Consider the following 16,264-nt stretch of genomic DNA (forward strand, 5'->3'; position numbering starts at 1 on the left):
TTTTCGACGACAGACCTTCCGGACCGTGGCGCATCTTCGATCACCTCTGCACCAGAACGAAAACGTTGAAACCATCGTTGTGCGGTGGAAATGGAAACTGTATCGGGTCCATAAACTGCACAAATTTTATTGGCAGCATGAGATGAATTACCTTTATCGTAGTAGTACTGTAAAATATGCCGTATTTTCTCTTTATTTTGCTCCATGTTTGCGACGCTATAACTCACGAACGACTAAAAGCAAACAACAATTAATCAAACACGTGTTAGCACGTGAAAAGAGCTTTTCAAAAAGCTCTAGCGTGAACCGATGCGACGAATACAACTAGAACTACGCGCTTGCAAAGACAAGCTTGCGGAAATACCGCAAGACTTTTTTGACAACCTTATATAAATCCTCGAATCGGATCGTCATGTGAGTAGTTACTCCAGATCTATGCCGAGCTACAGCCGACTGAAGCGCTAACTGAAATTGTGTTTATCTTTAGTTTATATTAAGAAAGCTGAGGGGCGAATATAGATAAAGAAGTTCACGGAATAAAGTGATTAGTAAAAGTAAGTAAATTTTAATTTTCAGTTATTAGAACTCGAAATCGGTTCAATACATTTAAATCGGTTCAATAACTTTTGAGGTCTCGCCGAATGAACAAATCAGTCGGGAAGAAAAGATCGTCTAGTGATGTGATTAAGAAATGCCATCGATTTGCTAGAGATGTTTGCCCTGGCATAATAATTATATGTATCATAGTATGCACAAGAAAAATAGAGAGTAAATTGAAAACTATCAGAGCTCATTCCAGCCGATTGATACGAAGTTCTCAAAGGACAAATAAATTGTTGCGATAGATGCACATTTGAAAGAAAAACCATGAGTGGAAATAGTTAGAGTAGCATCTACAAGCATTGCTAATATCTTTCCTGATTATCTGGATATGACCAGGCTAAGACCAGCGTATGATGAGTACATTCCCACACTTCACTTCAGACACAATAGTGTGCCGAGTGTTCATGCGAGTTTTTAAATCTGTATAACTGGATTCGTTTAGGAGACAAAACCTGAGCTCACCTCTGTGAAGCATGCAGTTTGTGCTCCATGGTATATTAGGCCCAAGATCTAGAACGTGATCTCAATATTGATTCAGTTACGGCAACCATAAAGAAATTTGCAAAGTCGCACGCAGAGCGACTAAGCAAGCATGTGAACAATGAGGCCTTAATTCTTAACGATAATACTACAAAATGGAAACGAAGGCTCAAACGTAAAAAACCTCTAGATTTAAACTATTTGTATTTTGCTGAGGATTAACATAAATTATTTGTTGCAACAAAACTCCACAAAAATTGCTCGTTAGTATATACATCGGTATATGTAATGTTATACTAGTTGCAATGAAAATACTAATAAAAAAAAACTCCGTGAAGCTGAGTAGAAGAAAGGGTCTATGTATTAGCATGCAAAAGCTTCAGCACCGCCGAAGAAGCTCTGGGGCGACAATTGGCTGGAAAGATTGGGGCTACTGTTTTCTGGGATATAGAAGATATATTATTAATTGGTTTTAAAGAAACGGCTGTCACGACAAGATACTTCGCTTATAGGAAAATACATATACTGTGCCGGTGCAAAACAGTCACATAACCAGAGCTGCACTACACAACTCTAGCTTTGAAACATAACTGCAATGCTTATAGTCCTGATTAGTAGTTAGATTGTAGAGATTTCCTTCAGCAAAGGTTTATAGGTATATTGAAAAAAATGGAAAGAAAGGGGGAAAATATTGATAGTGAAGAAGTGAAGTCTACTATAAAGGCCTATTTTGAATGCCTGTGCAAGATATTGAACTTCATGAAGGATCTCAGCAATGTAATAGTCATAAAAGAGGTACTTGCTGTAAGAGAAAAGATATACCATATGTCTACTTCGTGAACTTTTGCATTTTTTCTTCGTATTTTAGTCTATAAGTGTTGTGAATTTTTAGAATGTTTTTTGGTTTAATTAGGCCCAAAAAATTTTTTACAGTTTCATACAGATGTTGAGGTTACGTACTCTCCGATTGGTCACCAAATTCACCTTAAGTGCTACGTGTGCCAAGATTTTATGGACCGATATTTTTGTATTAGTTGGGCGAGGAAATATTGAATAAGTAAGATGCTTCGCTATCGCGCAAATCCGGATTTATCTCTACTATTTTAGCTGTTACAATAATAATTATTGGTGTCATGGCTAACGGACCAGCCCAGATTCAAGTGTAGCCAGGAAGAGGTTTATGATGCTGATAAAATAACTATCAATGTAAGCTTAAATGTATTGAAATGGCGCAGAATGTTAAGAACAGGAACTATCCGATATGATTTAAAAATATGTCTGCATTTACTGCGCTAAGACAAATAATTCTGCTATACTATTCCAGACTACAACGAGCAAGCCACTTTCTGACACGGCGAGCATAAATCAATCGTATTTAATATAATTATGTCACCCTGTATAATATAATTAAGGCTTGGGGCATAACCCCACAATTTCTTAGGTCATCGGTAGCTTGTGGTTTCAAATTTGGTAACCGATTTTTTATCGCTTGCCGCATTTATCGAACTGGAATGTCAAAAGTAAAACCTTTTGTAGTACCTGCGAGCCTCATAGATATTCGGCAGTTACTAAAATTTCCATGCATAAAGTCGCCTTGCAGTGGTAGAAACTCCACTAGGAATGTCTCTTCCTGCCACCAACGTTTCTCTTCTAACGGTGCAACGGGCTTTGTTAAGAGATCACGCGCTGGACCAGTGGGTAGACACTCCGAGCTGACCTCCACTAAAAGTCGTCCAAGGTATTGCAGTGGATTGGACATATCGTAGAAATGCACGTATGTAGGGCCCAAAGCCGGTTTATCTGTAGCATAATGAAATTAGTTTATTTTGCCTTTGCTCTAAATATTAATAAAAGATTTATCTTTTTTGAACCAGAAACCTTTAAATGCAATCTCATCGAAATGGATCTCATAGTCTGCGACAGTCTTCCATTGTAGGTGCTCATGTGATAAAATCTGTACAACAAAGGTCTGCGATAGTGATGGGAATGTCCATGAGAAGCACACCGAATGATTCCACACCGGTTGAGCTGTGGCTTTGCAAACATTTGTCTTGCCCTTGAAAGGATGGAATCTAAACTTTAGAAATGAAAGGTCGTTGGTGAATTGGACGGTGTCACAAGTACATGGTTGCCAGCAAAGGATACTTGTATGAGATAGTCGCTCTTCTTGGTCAGCACTGCTTTATAGAGCGTGACATTATAACGGATATTGCACTGCATCATGTTGTCCGCATTTTGTAGCATATTTCTGGAAAAATGGCATAGGTAAAGATATTTGTCATTTATGGTTTGCACATAAGAAATACCTCTCGATATTATCATAGTCCTGATTTATCTGCCATTTATTCAGCTCCAGCATTGCGTCTTCGTGTGGTCTAAGCACAGTGTTGGGATCCGAGTTCTGTGAGACAATTGCCAAATCAATCTGTAGATAACCTTTGCATACGCCTGGCGTGATATTGGACATGTCCGCTATAGAGGCCTCAAGACGACCCCATTTTTTGAAGTAACAACGATTCGGTTGATTCCAAACGCTCTGAAGATCAATGAGCAGTTCGCCATGGGTCAAGGTTTTTTTGCATGCATTGCGTTTTCGCACCTCATACAAGACCGTTAAACGCAACAGTTCAGTTAGAGTGCAACGTAGCTCAAAGACGAAATACTAAATAGCAGCACGGGGACATTCAACTTTAATTCAAGTTGCTTGTTAATCAGTTGAGATATAGATGTCTTACCTCGTTGTAGTATGGATTTTCAGAGCGCGCATAAGACTTGGTCGTTCTATGCGCTTTGTCCAGTGTGATGCGTACAAATGTCTCGCCAGTGAAAAAGCCCAGTTGCCGCGCTTTATGTATTGTCGTGCAAATCAGATAATCTTGGCTCATATTGAGAAAGCAATCATTTTGGGCGATCGGTAACATTTGTATGCCAAATTCGCTTTTCTTAACACTTTTCGGCTATATTTTCTATAGTTCTGTAGTCTTCAATTAAAAGCGAAGAGATAAATTATATTTTTTCGAACACGTTTGTCATTCAGTTAAATAAATGCGACATAATTCATTTTTTCTGACACTTACATATTTGTCGTCAATATGAAATTTCTGCAACAAGTCTTGGAAGTTATATATTTTCATTAGGGCGGGTCACGCAGAACACAAAAGATTTTGTAGGTCGAAGAGTCGGCCAATAGACATACTAAAGATACAAAATTATGGCTGGTCAAATGTTTTCTCTATTTTGTTTCGGCGACTGAAGTACTTTGAATAAAAAAAGTTCATGGCAGAATAGCTCGAACATGGATTTCGAGCCTCATTATTTTTAGTTTTAGTTATTAATTAAATTTTTTAGTTATTATTAAATTTTTTTGGTATAGACAACATACATATATGTACTCTATCGGCTTCCCAAGTTTTTGTTTTTTGCAAAATATGTTCCGTATGGTACATTTTCTATGGTGAAATAAATGGTCCATGTCTTCGATGACCTCAGTGAATCTTAAACTAGGAGTTGAAACTCGTTGAAAATAGAATTGAAATTAGTTTATTCACATACTTATGTAATATTAAAAAAAATATTAAAAAATTAAAAAGTACAAAAGTTTCTATTTATTTTACCTGCATGCGGAGCATCCTTAATGCTGAATGCTATATGTAAAGTTTTCATTGAATTAATAAGTATATAGGTACAGGTATAAATATATAATATAATATAATATATGATATTAAGTATATGCCTCAAAATATGGAGAATTGGTTTTTAACCCCTGAGTCCACATTTTCAGGACCCCTTCAAAATTCGGAGTATGCAATTTTTTTCTACTTGTCTAAGCCTAACAAAACCTAAATTGGAAAATTTTGTTTTGTCAATATGAGAAGGCGAAGCCACCCAGAATTTTTGGTTGAGCGCAGGGTTTGGGACCCGCCACGTAAAAAATCTTTCTCCAGTGAAAAACCAACCCCTGCTAATGCACTAAGGCTTATGATTTTGCGGCATGCATCTGGAGTGTCCGGCGCCTCAATGAGGAAGGTGCCTCTGCACGGCTGGTTGATGCCATCGTAAGAGCAAAAGCTGATATCACTGCCATTCTAGGGATGGGATGGATGGGACAAGGAAAACAGAGTATTGCACCTTGCACAAAGTTCGGCGGCTTACAGAAGGTTTGAAGACCGGGGCGATTTTCTGTAAAAACAAAGACGGCGGTCTGGTGATTGATATACAGAGCGTGCTTGAATGGTGGAGGGAACACTTCTCAAACCTGTTAAATACAGACAGCAGCGTTGACGACGGAACTGTGGTTCCGCTGCCCGACCATGACGAGGGGAGAACAGCGATAACGCAACTTAAGATGCTAGATGCAACATGGCGGCGAGGAGCTGGTAAGGTGCATGCATCACCACCTAGGTAAAATATAGTCGGATGAATGCATGCCTACCGATTGGAATTTAGGTGTGCTCTGCCCAATCCTGTTCCTGCAATCTGTGCCAATTACCGTGGGATTATTCCTCTAAATATCGCCTATAAGGTTCTAGCGAGCCTATTGTGTGAAAAAAAACATTAAACGAGAATCGAGACACAACACCTTTTTGTCTATTTTCAAGCTGCATTTAACAGTACGAAAAGGAGTTGCTTCATATATGTAAGCGGTGCAGAATTTGGTATACCCGCAAAACTAATACGGCTATTCAAGATGACGTTGCTCAATACCAGCAGCGCCGTCAGAATTGGGATGGATTCTATTTTATTTTTCTAGTGCTGGAATCATTTTCGCCTACTATGGACTAGTTGGCTTACTGGTTGACAATTGACAGATTATCGCCTTGCTAAATATACCAACTGTTGCATTGAAAAAAGATGAAAGACGAACTAGTTGTGGTCTAAAACCAACAGGTGATGAGCTATTTGAGATTTAGTAGGAACAGTACAGAGCAGGTTACATATAACATCTCTGTATAACACATCACTTAATTCCCGCCGGAAGTTCTTGCCCTGGCCAATAAAAAAGCTTAGCTATGTGAACCAAACTAAATCTTTTAAAAGCTTATCTAAATAAGGAAAGCTCAACTAGCGAATAACTAACAAAGTGAAAAGCATAAACTTTCAAGGCAACTGCTACCGACCAGTGAAATAAATATGTACATCTGTACGTACGTAGGTAATATACATGTAGTTCGCTTCAATGCACGGTGGAGCTGCATAAGTAGGCGGAACGAAATGCGATACGAAACATTTTGAAACGGGCTTTAGAGCGCCAATCGAAAGCTCTTCGAAAAGAAAAAATAGCAGCCAGCATTGATACAAGTAGGAACGCAGAATGCGCACTGACACAAGCATACATACGTGAGAGACCGAGGAAGAGTAATCACTTCTCAATTGGAAATGCAGCCGTAAGCCCGCAAATACAAAAACAAAAGCCAGGTGACAATAATAATTGCTTGAAACTGTAGAAGTGGCTGCATGGGCAGTTAAAATAAATAACAGCAAAACGGAATTGAAACATTGTCAAACCCCGAATAGTCACAGCTCCAAAGATATGCGCCTATGATGTATTTATGTATGTATGTATTATGTACAACACATACAAAAGCGTAAAGTGGAATGGTGGTTTGGAGCGCGCTATAAACTGGAGATGACTCCAAAACTATCATTCAGAGGAAAAGAATTCAATTTGTTGTCGTCGCTTGTTGGAGGCAGAAGTCGAAGCGCAGAAAACTCGCCATAGTAAAAGCTAATTAGTTTTTTTTTTATAGTTTTCGACGGAAAGGTTCGCTATTGGTGCTTAGTGTCGCTTTCGATATTTGTTTGTTTACGCATACAAAGTAAGTGCTTTCATACATACATACATACGTATGTTCACTTGTTCGGTTGAAGAGTGGTTTTTAGTTTTGCATCGCCACTGGAAGCTGCTGTGTAGTCTGTAGCCTAAAGGCGTAAAAAAGAAAATTGCCACAATTTTTTACTTTTGTTTCTCATTTTGCAAAAACAAAATATAAGTTTAATGCAGCGAAAATTATAGAAAATGGCACACGTACAGTGACAAAATTATGCATTTTTGTTGAGTGATAAATACGTTTAGTGTCTCATACGTTCATTGTTGACATTTGGTTTTGCTTTTAACTACTGCAACGCAATAACGGCAATTGCCACCTGTTCTAAAACGATTAGCTTCGAGTAACGTGTGTCACTCGATCATTTTTTATATAACTTATATATTATATTTGGTGTACGCGAATTTAACATTAAAAGTTAAAGCGCGGAAAACTGCTAAAAACAACATTATTTATCTGCTAAATGAAAAGTGTTATATGCCACACCGTGAATGACAAAAGCAATTGAAAGAGGGTCGCTTGTGATTAAATACAAAGAAGCCACAAGAATAATACACAAATGTTCGCATTGAAGTGTAAGTGCGGTCCGTAGAAGTGAAAGCCAAAATAACTACCTAATTGTAAAAGAGTTCTAGTAACCACTAAGTTATTGAGAATTTTCAACGTTACAAAAAATTTTTGAGCAAAGCAAAAAAACGGTGGTGTTACTGTGGCAGTGAAAGTAGGCGACAAGTGGATATTAATAAATATTTGGCGGCAGTTAAGCTGAGTAGGTAAGTGTGCATGTTTCATTAAAGAGAAAAGGAACAAGGCTAAAGAAAAAATGATTTTAATTTTCATCAGTGAGCAAGTATAGAATATGACATGATAAAACTAGTGAAAAAAATGAGATATTAAAGGTCAACGGTAAACTTTTTTCGTAAGGAAAACCTTAATCAATTTTTCAAATGAACTATTTTAGAAACTAACTTTGTTAAATATTATAAAATTAATAAAAATAAGCTGAAAATTGAAAATTTAAGCTTAGATATCTCCTTTCTTTTATTTTCAATTCTCCTAGAGGTATTGAATGGGGCTCAGGTCACTACTCTGTGGAGATGTTTTAATGTTTAGCTGCGAACAATCGTACAAAGAGTCGTATTTCTTTATCAAAAATGATAGCCATTATACCAAAGTACATTCTTAAACAAGATTATTTAATGCGAAACTCTAAATATAGCTCCCCCGACTCTAGGTGTAACGGCACTGTCATTTAGTGATGAGGCCCGCTACTTAGGCCTAATACTAGACAGGAAACTAAGTTGGAAGGCAAATGTCGAAGATAGAGTAAGAAAGGCGACAATAGCACTATACTCTTGTAAACAGCTGACAGGACTAAGTTGGGGTCTCTCCCCATCTATTGGCTTTACACATCAATTGTCAGACCAATCCTAACATACGGTATATTAGTATGGTTGCCGGCTTTAGATAAATTATATGGACATTAAAAGAATCATGGTACATGTACAAAGAATGGCCAGGTTTTGCATCTGCGGGGCCCTTGGGACCACACCCACAGATACACTAAATATTATGCTTAACCTTTTACCAATAGAGCAATTCGGTAAGCAAACAGCTGCCAAAGCAGCTCTCAGACTAAGAGAAATTGACCTACTCAGAACGAACCAAAGAGGACACTCTTCAATTTTAGAAAAATCCCCCTGCATTCCTCACACAACGGATTTCTGTAAGACCAAGGACATCAACTTAAATAAATCCTTTGTCACAGTAATTCCTTCCAAAGAGGAATGGGATAACGGGCTTATTGTTAAGAAAAATGATTTAAACATCTACACAAATGGCTCAAAACTGGGCAACAAAGTAGGTGGAGGGGTTTACTCCGATAAACTCGGAGTATGCCAATCATTTCGCCTACCTGATCATTGCAGTGTATTTCAGGTGGAAGTCACTGCCATAAAAGAGGGACTTACGGTAATTAAAACGAGAGTATTATCCACAAATGAAGTCTTCATTTATTTGGACAGTCAAGCGGCAATAAAAGCGCTTGAATCTAAAACGCACTCGTCAAAAACAATTCTAGAATGTTTTAAACTACTAAATGACGTATCTAAGTGCTACAAAGCGCACCTTATCTGGGTGCCAGGCCACAGGAATATAGCAGGAAACTGCAAGGCGGATGAGCTTGCGCGAACCGGTACAACGCTCGATCTCAAACCGGATAAGGCGCTGATACCCATGCCTATAGCCACTTGTAAATTACTTATAGCCAGGGAAACCATCAAAAAGGTAAATACAAGCTGGCAAAACCTCACAACATGCGAACTAAGCAGACAGACATGGCCGAACTGGAACAGCGGTCGATCGAAGATCTTGCTAAGGTTTAACAGAGAAGCTATAAGAAAAATGATGGTAATTGCTTAATAGGCAGCCACGCTAGAAGGTTAGGACTCCCGTACTTCGATTTCTGTAGAAGCTGTCTTAATACAGAAGAAGAGGAAACAGTCAGACACCTTTTATATGAGTGTGAAAGCTTAGCTATGAGAAGGCTGCGCACTCTTGATACAGCATTTTTAACCGATGTAGCGGACATAGCCCATCTAAAACTAACGAAGTTCTGCTCGTTTGTTAAAACTACCGGATGGTTTGAAAAGGAACACGTAGGGTAAGGATAAGCTCCAGTGGTACCACAATGGACCTGCGAAAAGTCTAAGTGTGTCTTTATGACAACCACCCTACGTACCTACCTACTCTAATCGAGCAATCTTTGTTTATAGATCTTGACATTCTAGGAACCAAAAGTAAGAATAAAATGCATTGCCCTTGTTGTTTTTGCATTAAATTGAAAAGTTGAGCTTCAGTCTTTAATAACTATGTATTTTTCAATATTTGTTTTTACAAAAATATGTACTTTACTGCTTCTTTTTCAACTGTATGCGAGCGAGATCATTCTTAAATTATATTTCGGTGCTGATATGTAAATCGCCATGAATTACGTAATACTATTTTTACTTGACCAACCCACTGTTGATTTCCACTTACGATTTTTCCTCATTTACACTCGGGTGCTAAATTATAAGCGCACCCCTAAATATATATTGCAACAAAAACTATGTTAGGCAAAGTTTCAAACTATGTACAAAATTTTTTCAAAATTTCATCAAAACTTTCAACTTTTTAACCAGAATTTTGAGAATTTTTGAGGGTATGCAATTTTACAATCCATTGAATTTTAGTCCAACAAAGTGGAAGGTTCAAGTGATTGCACAATAGCGTTGAGTTTTGGAAATTTTTTGTTACTAAGCTTTTTCTTTGATATAAAAAAAAATCGCCCTTTTCTTTGTAGTATGACACAGTGTTCAGGATTTGAATAACTGGAATTAGATTCATCTAACGGGCTTAATATTTTGTTTCTAACTTATTTTAAACCGTAGGGAATAGATTTTTATAAGTATTTATTAAATTGATGTATAAATGTTTTGGCACATTCCAATGGAATGGGACATTAGGCTCTTTCGTTAACAAAAAAAAATTGTGATATAATTACCACAAACGACGCTCACTATCATTAAAAAAAATTGCGCATTTAATTGGTTGCAAGAATTATTTATCACCAAAACAATTGATCTGTCAGCATTATACAACTATCTTTATATACAATGCATTATACAACTATTTTTATCTTTTACAAACAAACAAAATCTGTTCTTGTTATAATTTTTATGATTCAGTTTACACATGAACATACACACAGACAATCAAACCACGAGAATGCGAGCAACTTAACAATTAAAATCACCACAATTTGCCATTGCCGTATCAGCCCCCACTTTACTCGCCCAAAGGATCTTTTATAGTTGGAGAAAAAATTATCTCGCCTTGTTAATCTGATCCACCAGCTTACTGTGCTAAATGTGTCCTGTAGTCTGCACTTGAAGAATTCACTTTAGACCGAGTTTCAAGCAAAAAGCTTGATATTCGATTGTTTCAGTGCTTTCTACGCCCTTCTATGGCGCGCGGTACTCTCAATCGAAAGATTCTGGCTTACGCTCTGGCTGTACTGCTTGTACTGCTGGCTGGTTGTGGCTAATTTTGTTAACGGACGAACTTATTTTTGAAAAACTAACATTATAAACATTTACAACCACATGCCATATTTTGTTTGCCGATACCTTCCATTTTTCGGTATTTACGTACATATAACAAATTATAGTACCTCAGCATGAGCATTTCCTGAATTAAACAGTATTTTAAATTTTAGTTAGCGTCCTCTTCCAATACCTACTACATTTTGTTTTTTGTAGGGTAGTGATGAAATATGTAACCGTATAAATTACTAGTATCTTAGCATAAGCAGTTCAAGAGATGAACAGTATTTTTGTATGTAAGCTACCTACCACTCCTCCTCCAATACCGTTGCCTCTTACATATCCGAAATAATATTTGTGGACTAGCGAAGAAAATTAGCTTCGAATCTGCATAGGTTTGATTGAAACTGAAAACACGAAACAATTGAAACTGGAGCACGTTCAAATTCAGCGTTATGCGCTATCTCTTTAAACGACGCTCACTAAAGGCATGCTTCCTATTGTATTAATAGCCCAAACAATCATAATTTCATCGAAATTAGAAGTTGGTTAATGGGTGCGAATGAATACCCTTCATTATCGAAGACACCCCAAAATTAAGACACTCCCCCTGCAAATAAGCGGCATGTTTTTTTCTTATACCGGAAAGCTTCAGCAAAATCAGAGTAAAAAGTGCGTTGCTTTTCTTACAGAAGAAAAATAAGCTATTTTTAAAACTGCTTCTCCTTGCCCCTTCTCTACTGTAACTTTTGCAAATTTTCTTCTGTTACATTATATTAAATAGTATAGAAAATTTCATAAAAACTAGGGCTCAACGGCGGCAGTTTTTACTGTTTTGTGTCCTCGCTTTTTCTTTTTATATATTACATATACATATGTGTGTATGTATGTATGTATATGTGTATGTGTATAAAAGGTAACTGACCTAGCGGGTCCATTTCTTGCAAATTATTTTTTCATGTAATCAATAAATTGGGTGGCACAAAATTAATCATCCACTTTTGTTTTTGAATATTTTTTTACTATGCAAAAAAATAAAAATTATTTTGAGTGATGGAAATCTTAGGTCAGGTTATGGTGGTAGTCGGTCTATACGACGACTATACTCACTTAGACCTTACATGTCCGTTGTGATACCACTGCGCGACACGGGAACCTCATTTATTTTTCTTCGTGAAGCGCAGGATTGGCCTAATCTCCACGTCGGACAGTTTCGTAAGAGAATTCAAAAAGTATCTACCTAGAAAACCTGCTCTGATTTTAGCTAAGGCTGGACAATTGCAAAGGAAGTGCTCAAATGTTTCTTCCTCTGCCTCATCTCTACAACGTCTACAATATTCATGGGAGGAAACTCCTAATCTTAAGGAACGCCTGCCAAATAACCAATGACCAGTTATATTTACAAGCCACGACCTTCGAGATGTCTGCATCATCTGTCACATTTCTGTTTTGACTTTGTCCAGTTTTCTTACGTGGGCAACTTCCTGTCTAAGTTTTTAATTTTCAAAATGTCTTCAAGTAAATCAGATCGTTGTAGTCGCGCATGCAATTGGTGGGGGGAAATGAAAACTGAGTTGTCAAACTACGAAATGGCAGTTGATGTTAAGAAATTCGGTAAGTCACCTATATTTTAAAAGTGTAAATTCGCGGTCTCCATCCGACGTTTCTGTATTAACAGAGCCTTATTAAATATAATAAAAAGTATAGTAAAAAATGGACTCCCAAAAACTAGCCGATTGTGTTCATTCGTCATTTGCGTAAAACAAACTTTAATAAAAAAATAGTACCTACACATCTGGAACTTGCGAAGAAAATTGCGCAAAAAGTAAGAAAACAGTAATTTGTCGCACAATGGCATAGCAAAAACTTTAAATAGTACGAAAAGTTCGGTAACTTATTTGTTAAAAAAGTTTAATGAAACCTTGCCCGTTGAACAAAGGCCTGAAAGTCGAAGAAAAGAAAGAGTTTGTGTCGCAGCCGCAAGCCAAAGAAGTGCGCAAAAGTAAAGGTTTACGATCATATAAACACATTGTAGGACCCAAACGATGTGCTAAAGCACGTGCGTGAAAATTAAAATCAAGGCATCAATAAATATAGCCGTGTAGTTAAACGATTAAACATACGCTAAACCAGACTTTAAGGGGGGGGTAGGGTCACAAAATCGAAATTTTTTTTCTTCACTCATCTTATAGTAAATCATTTCAAGAATGTTGTGTCAAAATTTTAAGTGGATCGGAGCAGAACTCTCAAAGTTATAGCCTTTGTAGGCACTCTACCTCGAATGCGGAGCATCGATAATTTCTCAGAGTCATTTTTTCAAACGCGTTTTTCCTGAAACGACTTCTTAAAAGTCGGTGCCAATCACAACTCCGAAACTATTCAACCGATTCTTTTCAAATTTGGCACACGTTTTCTAAATCAAAAATACCTCCCCCCTACACTGTTTTTTTTATTTTTTGCTTTTTAAGGTTGTTTTTCACTTACAAATATGGCGAAATTTTTCGCCAAAAATGCTCGTTTTACGTTTTTTTGCCACCAAAACTACAAAAATGAAAAAAAAAAAAATTTTATTAATGTAGGGGGGAGCATTACGTCATACTTTAACTGAAAAATTCGACTTTTTTAGTTTCAGATGATTCTACGACGAATGCCGATTGGCACCGCAGAGCACCTCTCGAAAAACATATCTCCAAAAAAACTCTGTCATGGGCTTATTTGTCAATATTTTATTATTAATTTTTTTTTAAAAACTTATTGAAAAGATGTACAATAACATGTAACTGATTTTATTAAAGTATCTTTAGCCATATTTCTGTAAAAAATTCACAAAAAAAGTGTTTTTCATTCATTGCGCTGAGTTGTATGCTGCAATGAAGGGAGGAGAGTCCTAGATGCCTTTTTGCTAAAAATGTTGAACAAGTTCCCTAAAAAATATTTTGTTTGGCTAGCTATCTGCCAGTGTGGTATGAAGCGTAAATCGCTCATTACCACGGGCACTACAAATTAAGAAATTCATATGAGGAGTGTTTGTAAAAATGTTTACTGCCATTCATAAAACAATCTACAGACTCAATTATGTTCCGGCCATATTTAGCATCGAGTCGTTATAGTCATCTTGCCATGAACAAGTGTGAAAACCACGCGGTAAATATTGTTTAAATAAACTGTGCACATTTGCTACCCATTGGGAGAAAAACATTTTTGGCAATTGTTGAAAGAAAATTGCTAAAAAAAAAATTAGTTAAAAACGAGCCGCAGTTTAAAATGAAATAGCAGAGAGCGGAAGATACCGGAACAAAAATTAATGTTCATCGCCTAATGAGAGGAGTCAAATCTAAATAGCGCCATTTTGTTTATAACAAAGAGAATTTACATGCGTTTCCTGTTTAACATAGTACATTTAATAAAGAAGAGTATAAAATAAAAAATTGTTTTGAAGGCTTGTACAAATTTTATGTTACAATGATTTTCGCCTCACTAATATTTTTCGTGTCCATTATTCATAAAGAAGGGCAAGTTAAAGGAAAAGTAATTGTATGATATGGCGGCCTCGGTAGTCTAGCGTAAATGCACTAGCCTGCCATCCCAAAGGTTGTGGGTTCGAATCCCACGTAAAGCACGGTCCTCGCACTTTTCCAAATTTACCTACTTTCCCTCTTTCTAAAACAAAAAAAAAATAAACAAAGAAATCAAACAAAAATCTCATTCCTCAACCCCAAAAACTTATCCTTCCCATCCTTACTCCCGCACAATGGTCAGTGCATTATTTGCATTGCAGCAAGCAAAAACAAAGAAAAACACACAATTCATCAGTGGCGCCAGCAAGAGGCAGCGGGCAATCGCGATAATAGCAGACACACAAAATTTAGTGAAGTCCTCAACAATCCGTGCGATCCTTCTGCCAGAAAAATTTGACACACAGATGGCGCAGTAAGAAGGCGTTGTTCCTAAGCAACGACAGGTGGGCATTCGCACTACTTAGGACTGATAACAGCAGGCTAATCACCTACCCTGTCAGAAATCAAATAGATTCACGAAACCAACGCAAGACAAATCTTGTCGAGGCCCTATGCTCCCGAGAGGAGTGAACAAGGAAAAAAAAATTGTGATAAACTTCGCTTTAATGAGTAGGGTTTAGCGGTAAACTAAAAATGGTCCCGTAAGTACGAAGTTATGGAGCAATACTAACATAATCGGCACATAAAAGTGGAAAAATTTATTCCTGTGTTGCATTGTAATATATGGGAATATTTACACACATAATATTCACGATAGGGACGAGTATTTGTGAATTAACTGCTTATTGTACCTCTAAAGCGCGACATTTCTATTAAAAATCAAAAATTTAGCGAAAAAACAAAAGTTCTAGAAAGCAAAAAACAAACTTTTTGCAGCTTTGCGCATTAAACTCGTAATTTGGTTAGTAAAGTTTGTTGCCCAACTTCCATTTCTATGCAACAACACATAAATTAGATTTTAATGCCTTATCGATGGTTGTCTACTGACTTTCAATAATAGTTTTGCATGCATGCTTATGACAATATACGTATATGCAGTTGACTCACTACCCTTCCTGCCACCAATCGGCTCACATTTTATGACCATTTCTGTGTTGTGCTACTTTTTACGATTTACAGTTATTCACTTTTTATTTTACACAGCTTCGTACTTTTTGTGCACTTTTTTAATTTTTCTTGCACTTCTCACTTTTGCACACTTAAATTGCTTTTTTTCTGCTCTTTCCCATTGAGAGCCTTTCATTAGCGGCAATCTCATGGTACGCATGCGCATATCGGCTTTGTTTGTTTTCATTTTTGTTTTGTTTTAATTGACGCTGGCACCTAAACAAAGCTTCTTTTGCAACAGCACCTCTTTGGCCCTCGCATCATAGAGCAAACCGAGCGGCACTTGTCGCCCAGCCAGACTTGCAGGTTGCTGCGCGAGTTCTGGTTTTTCTTCTTCTCCTGACTACTTTTCTTCTTTGTGCCCGAGACCAGTGGGTACACGCTGATCTCGTTAAGGCCGCTTGACTGGCTACATGCCAAGTAGTATACATATGTATGTATATGTGCATATGTACATACATAAGGTGGGTTTATGTTTTTGCGATTGGGCATGTGTTTCCATGTAAGTTTGGTTTTGATCAGTGTGAGCTCCGTTGCAGCTGTGTAACATTTGCTGCGGAGAGGGAAAAAACATAAAGTCTGCATCAAAGCTGTTTTTTGTGCTTGAAAGTGAATCAATTCGAATGAAGACGAGTGGCAGAACTGC

General features: G+C 37.2%; 2 protein-coding genes across 5 annotated transcripts in view; one reads left to right on the forward strand and one right to left on the reverse strand.

Annotated features, from left to right (window-relative positions):
- Positions 1–4,102, reverse strand: part of LOC129242522 (otoferlin) — a 33,153-nt gene extending 29,051 nt beyond the window's left edge. Inside the window, exons 1-5 of one of the 2 annotated variants that reach the window (XM_054879204.1) lie at positions 3,819–4,102; positions 3,390–3,745; positions 3,229–3,331; positions 2,962–3,160; positions 2,623–2,883 (exon numbers count right to left, since the gene is read on the reverse strand). In XM_054879204.1, the coding sequence (XP_054735179.1) occupies positions 2,623–2,883; positions 2,962–3,160; positions 3,229–3,331; positions 3,390–3,745; positions 3,819–4,004 (1,105 nt within the window). In that variant the 5' untranslated portion in view covers positions 4,005–4,102. Of the gene's footprint in view, positions 1–2,622; positions 2,884–2,961; positions 3,161–3,207; positions 3,332–3,389; positions 3,746–3,818 lie in introns of both variants that reach the window. The other variant, XM_054879205.1, reaches the window with a different exon arrangement.
- A 2,649-nt stretch (positions 4,103–6,751) lies between these two features.
- The window catches only part of LOC129240121 (CD82 antigen), a 137,131-nt gene continuing 127,618 nt past the window's right edge, over positions 6,752–16,264 (forward strand). For 2 of the 3 annotated variants that reach the window (XM_054875647.1, XM_054875646.1), the window contains exon 1: positions 6,752–7,681. The gene's annotated coding sequence lies outside the window, so the exon portion shown is untranslated. The remainder of the gene's footprint in view (positions 7,682–16,264) is intronic. The other variant, XM_054875648.1, reaches the window with a different exon arrangement.

Source organism: Anastrepha obliqua, chromosome 3, assembly GCF_027943255.1.
Source record: "Anastrepha obliqua isolate idAnaObli1 chromosome 3, idAnaObli1_1.0, whole genome shotgun sequence".
In the NCBI taxonomy this organism is placed as follows: Eukaryota; Metazoa; Arthropoda; class Insecta; order Diptera; family Tephritidae; genus Anastrepha; species Anastrepha obliqua.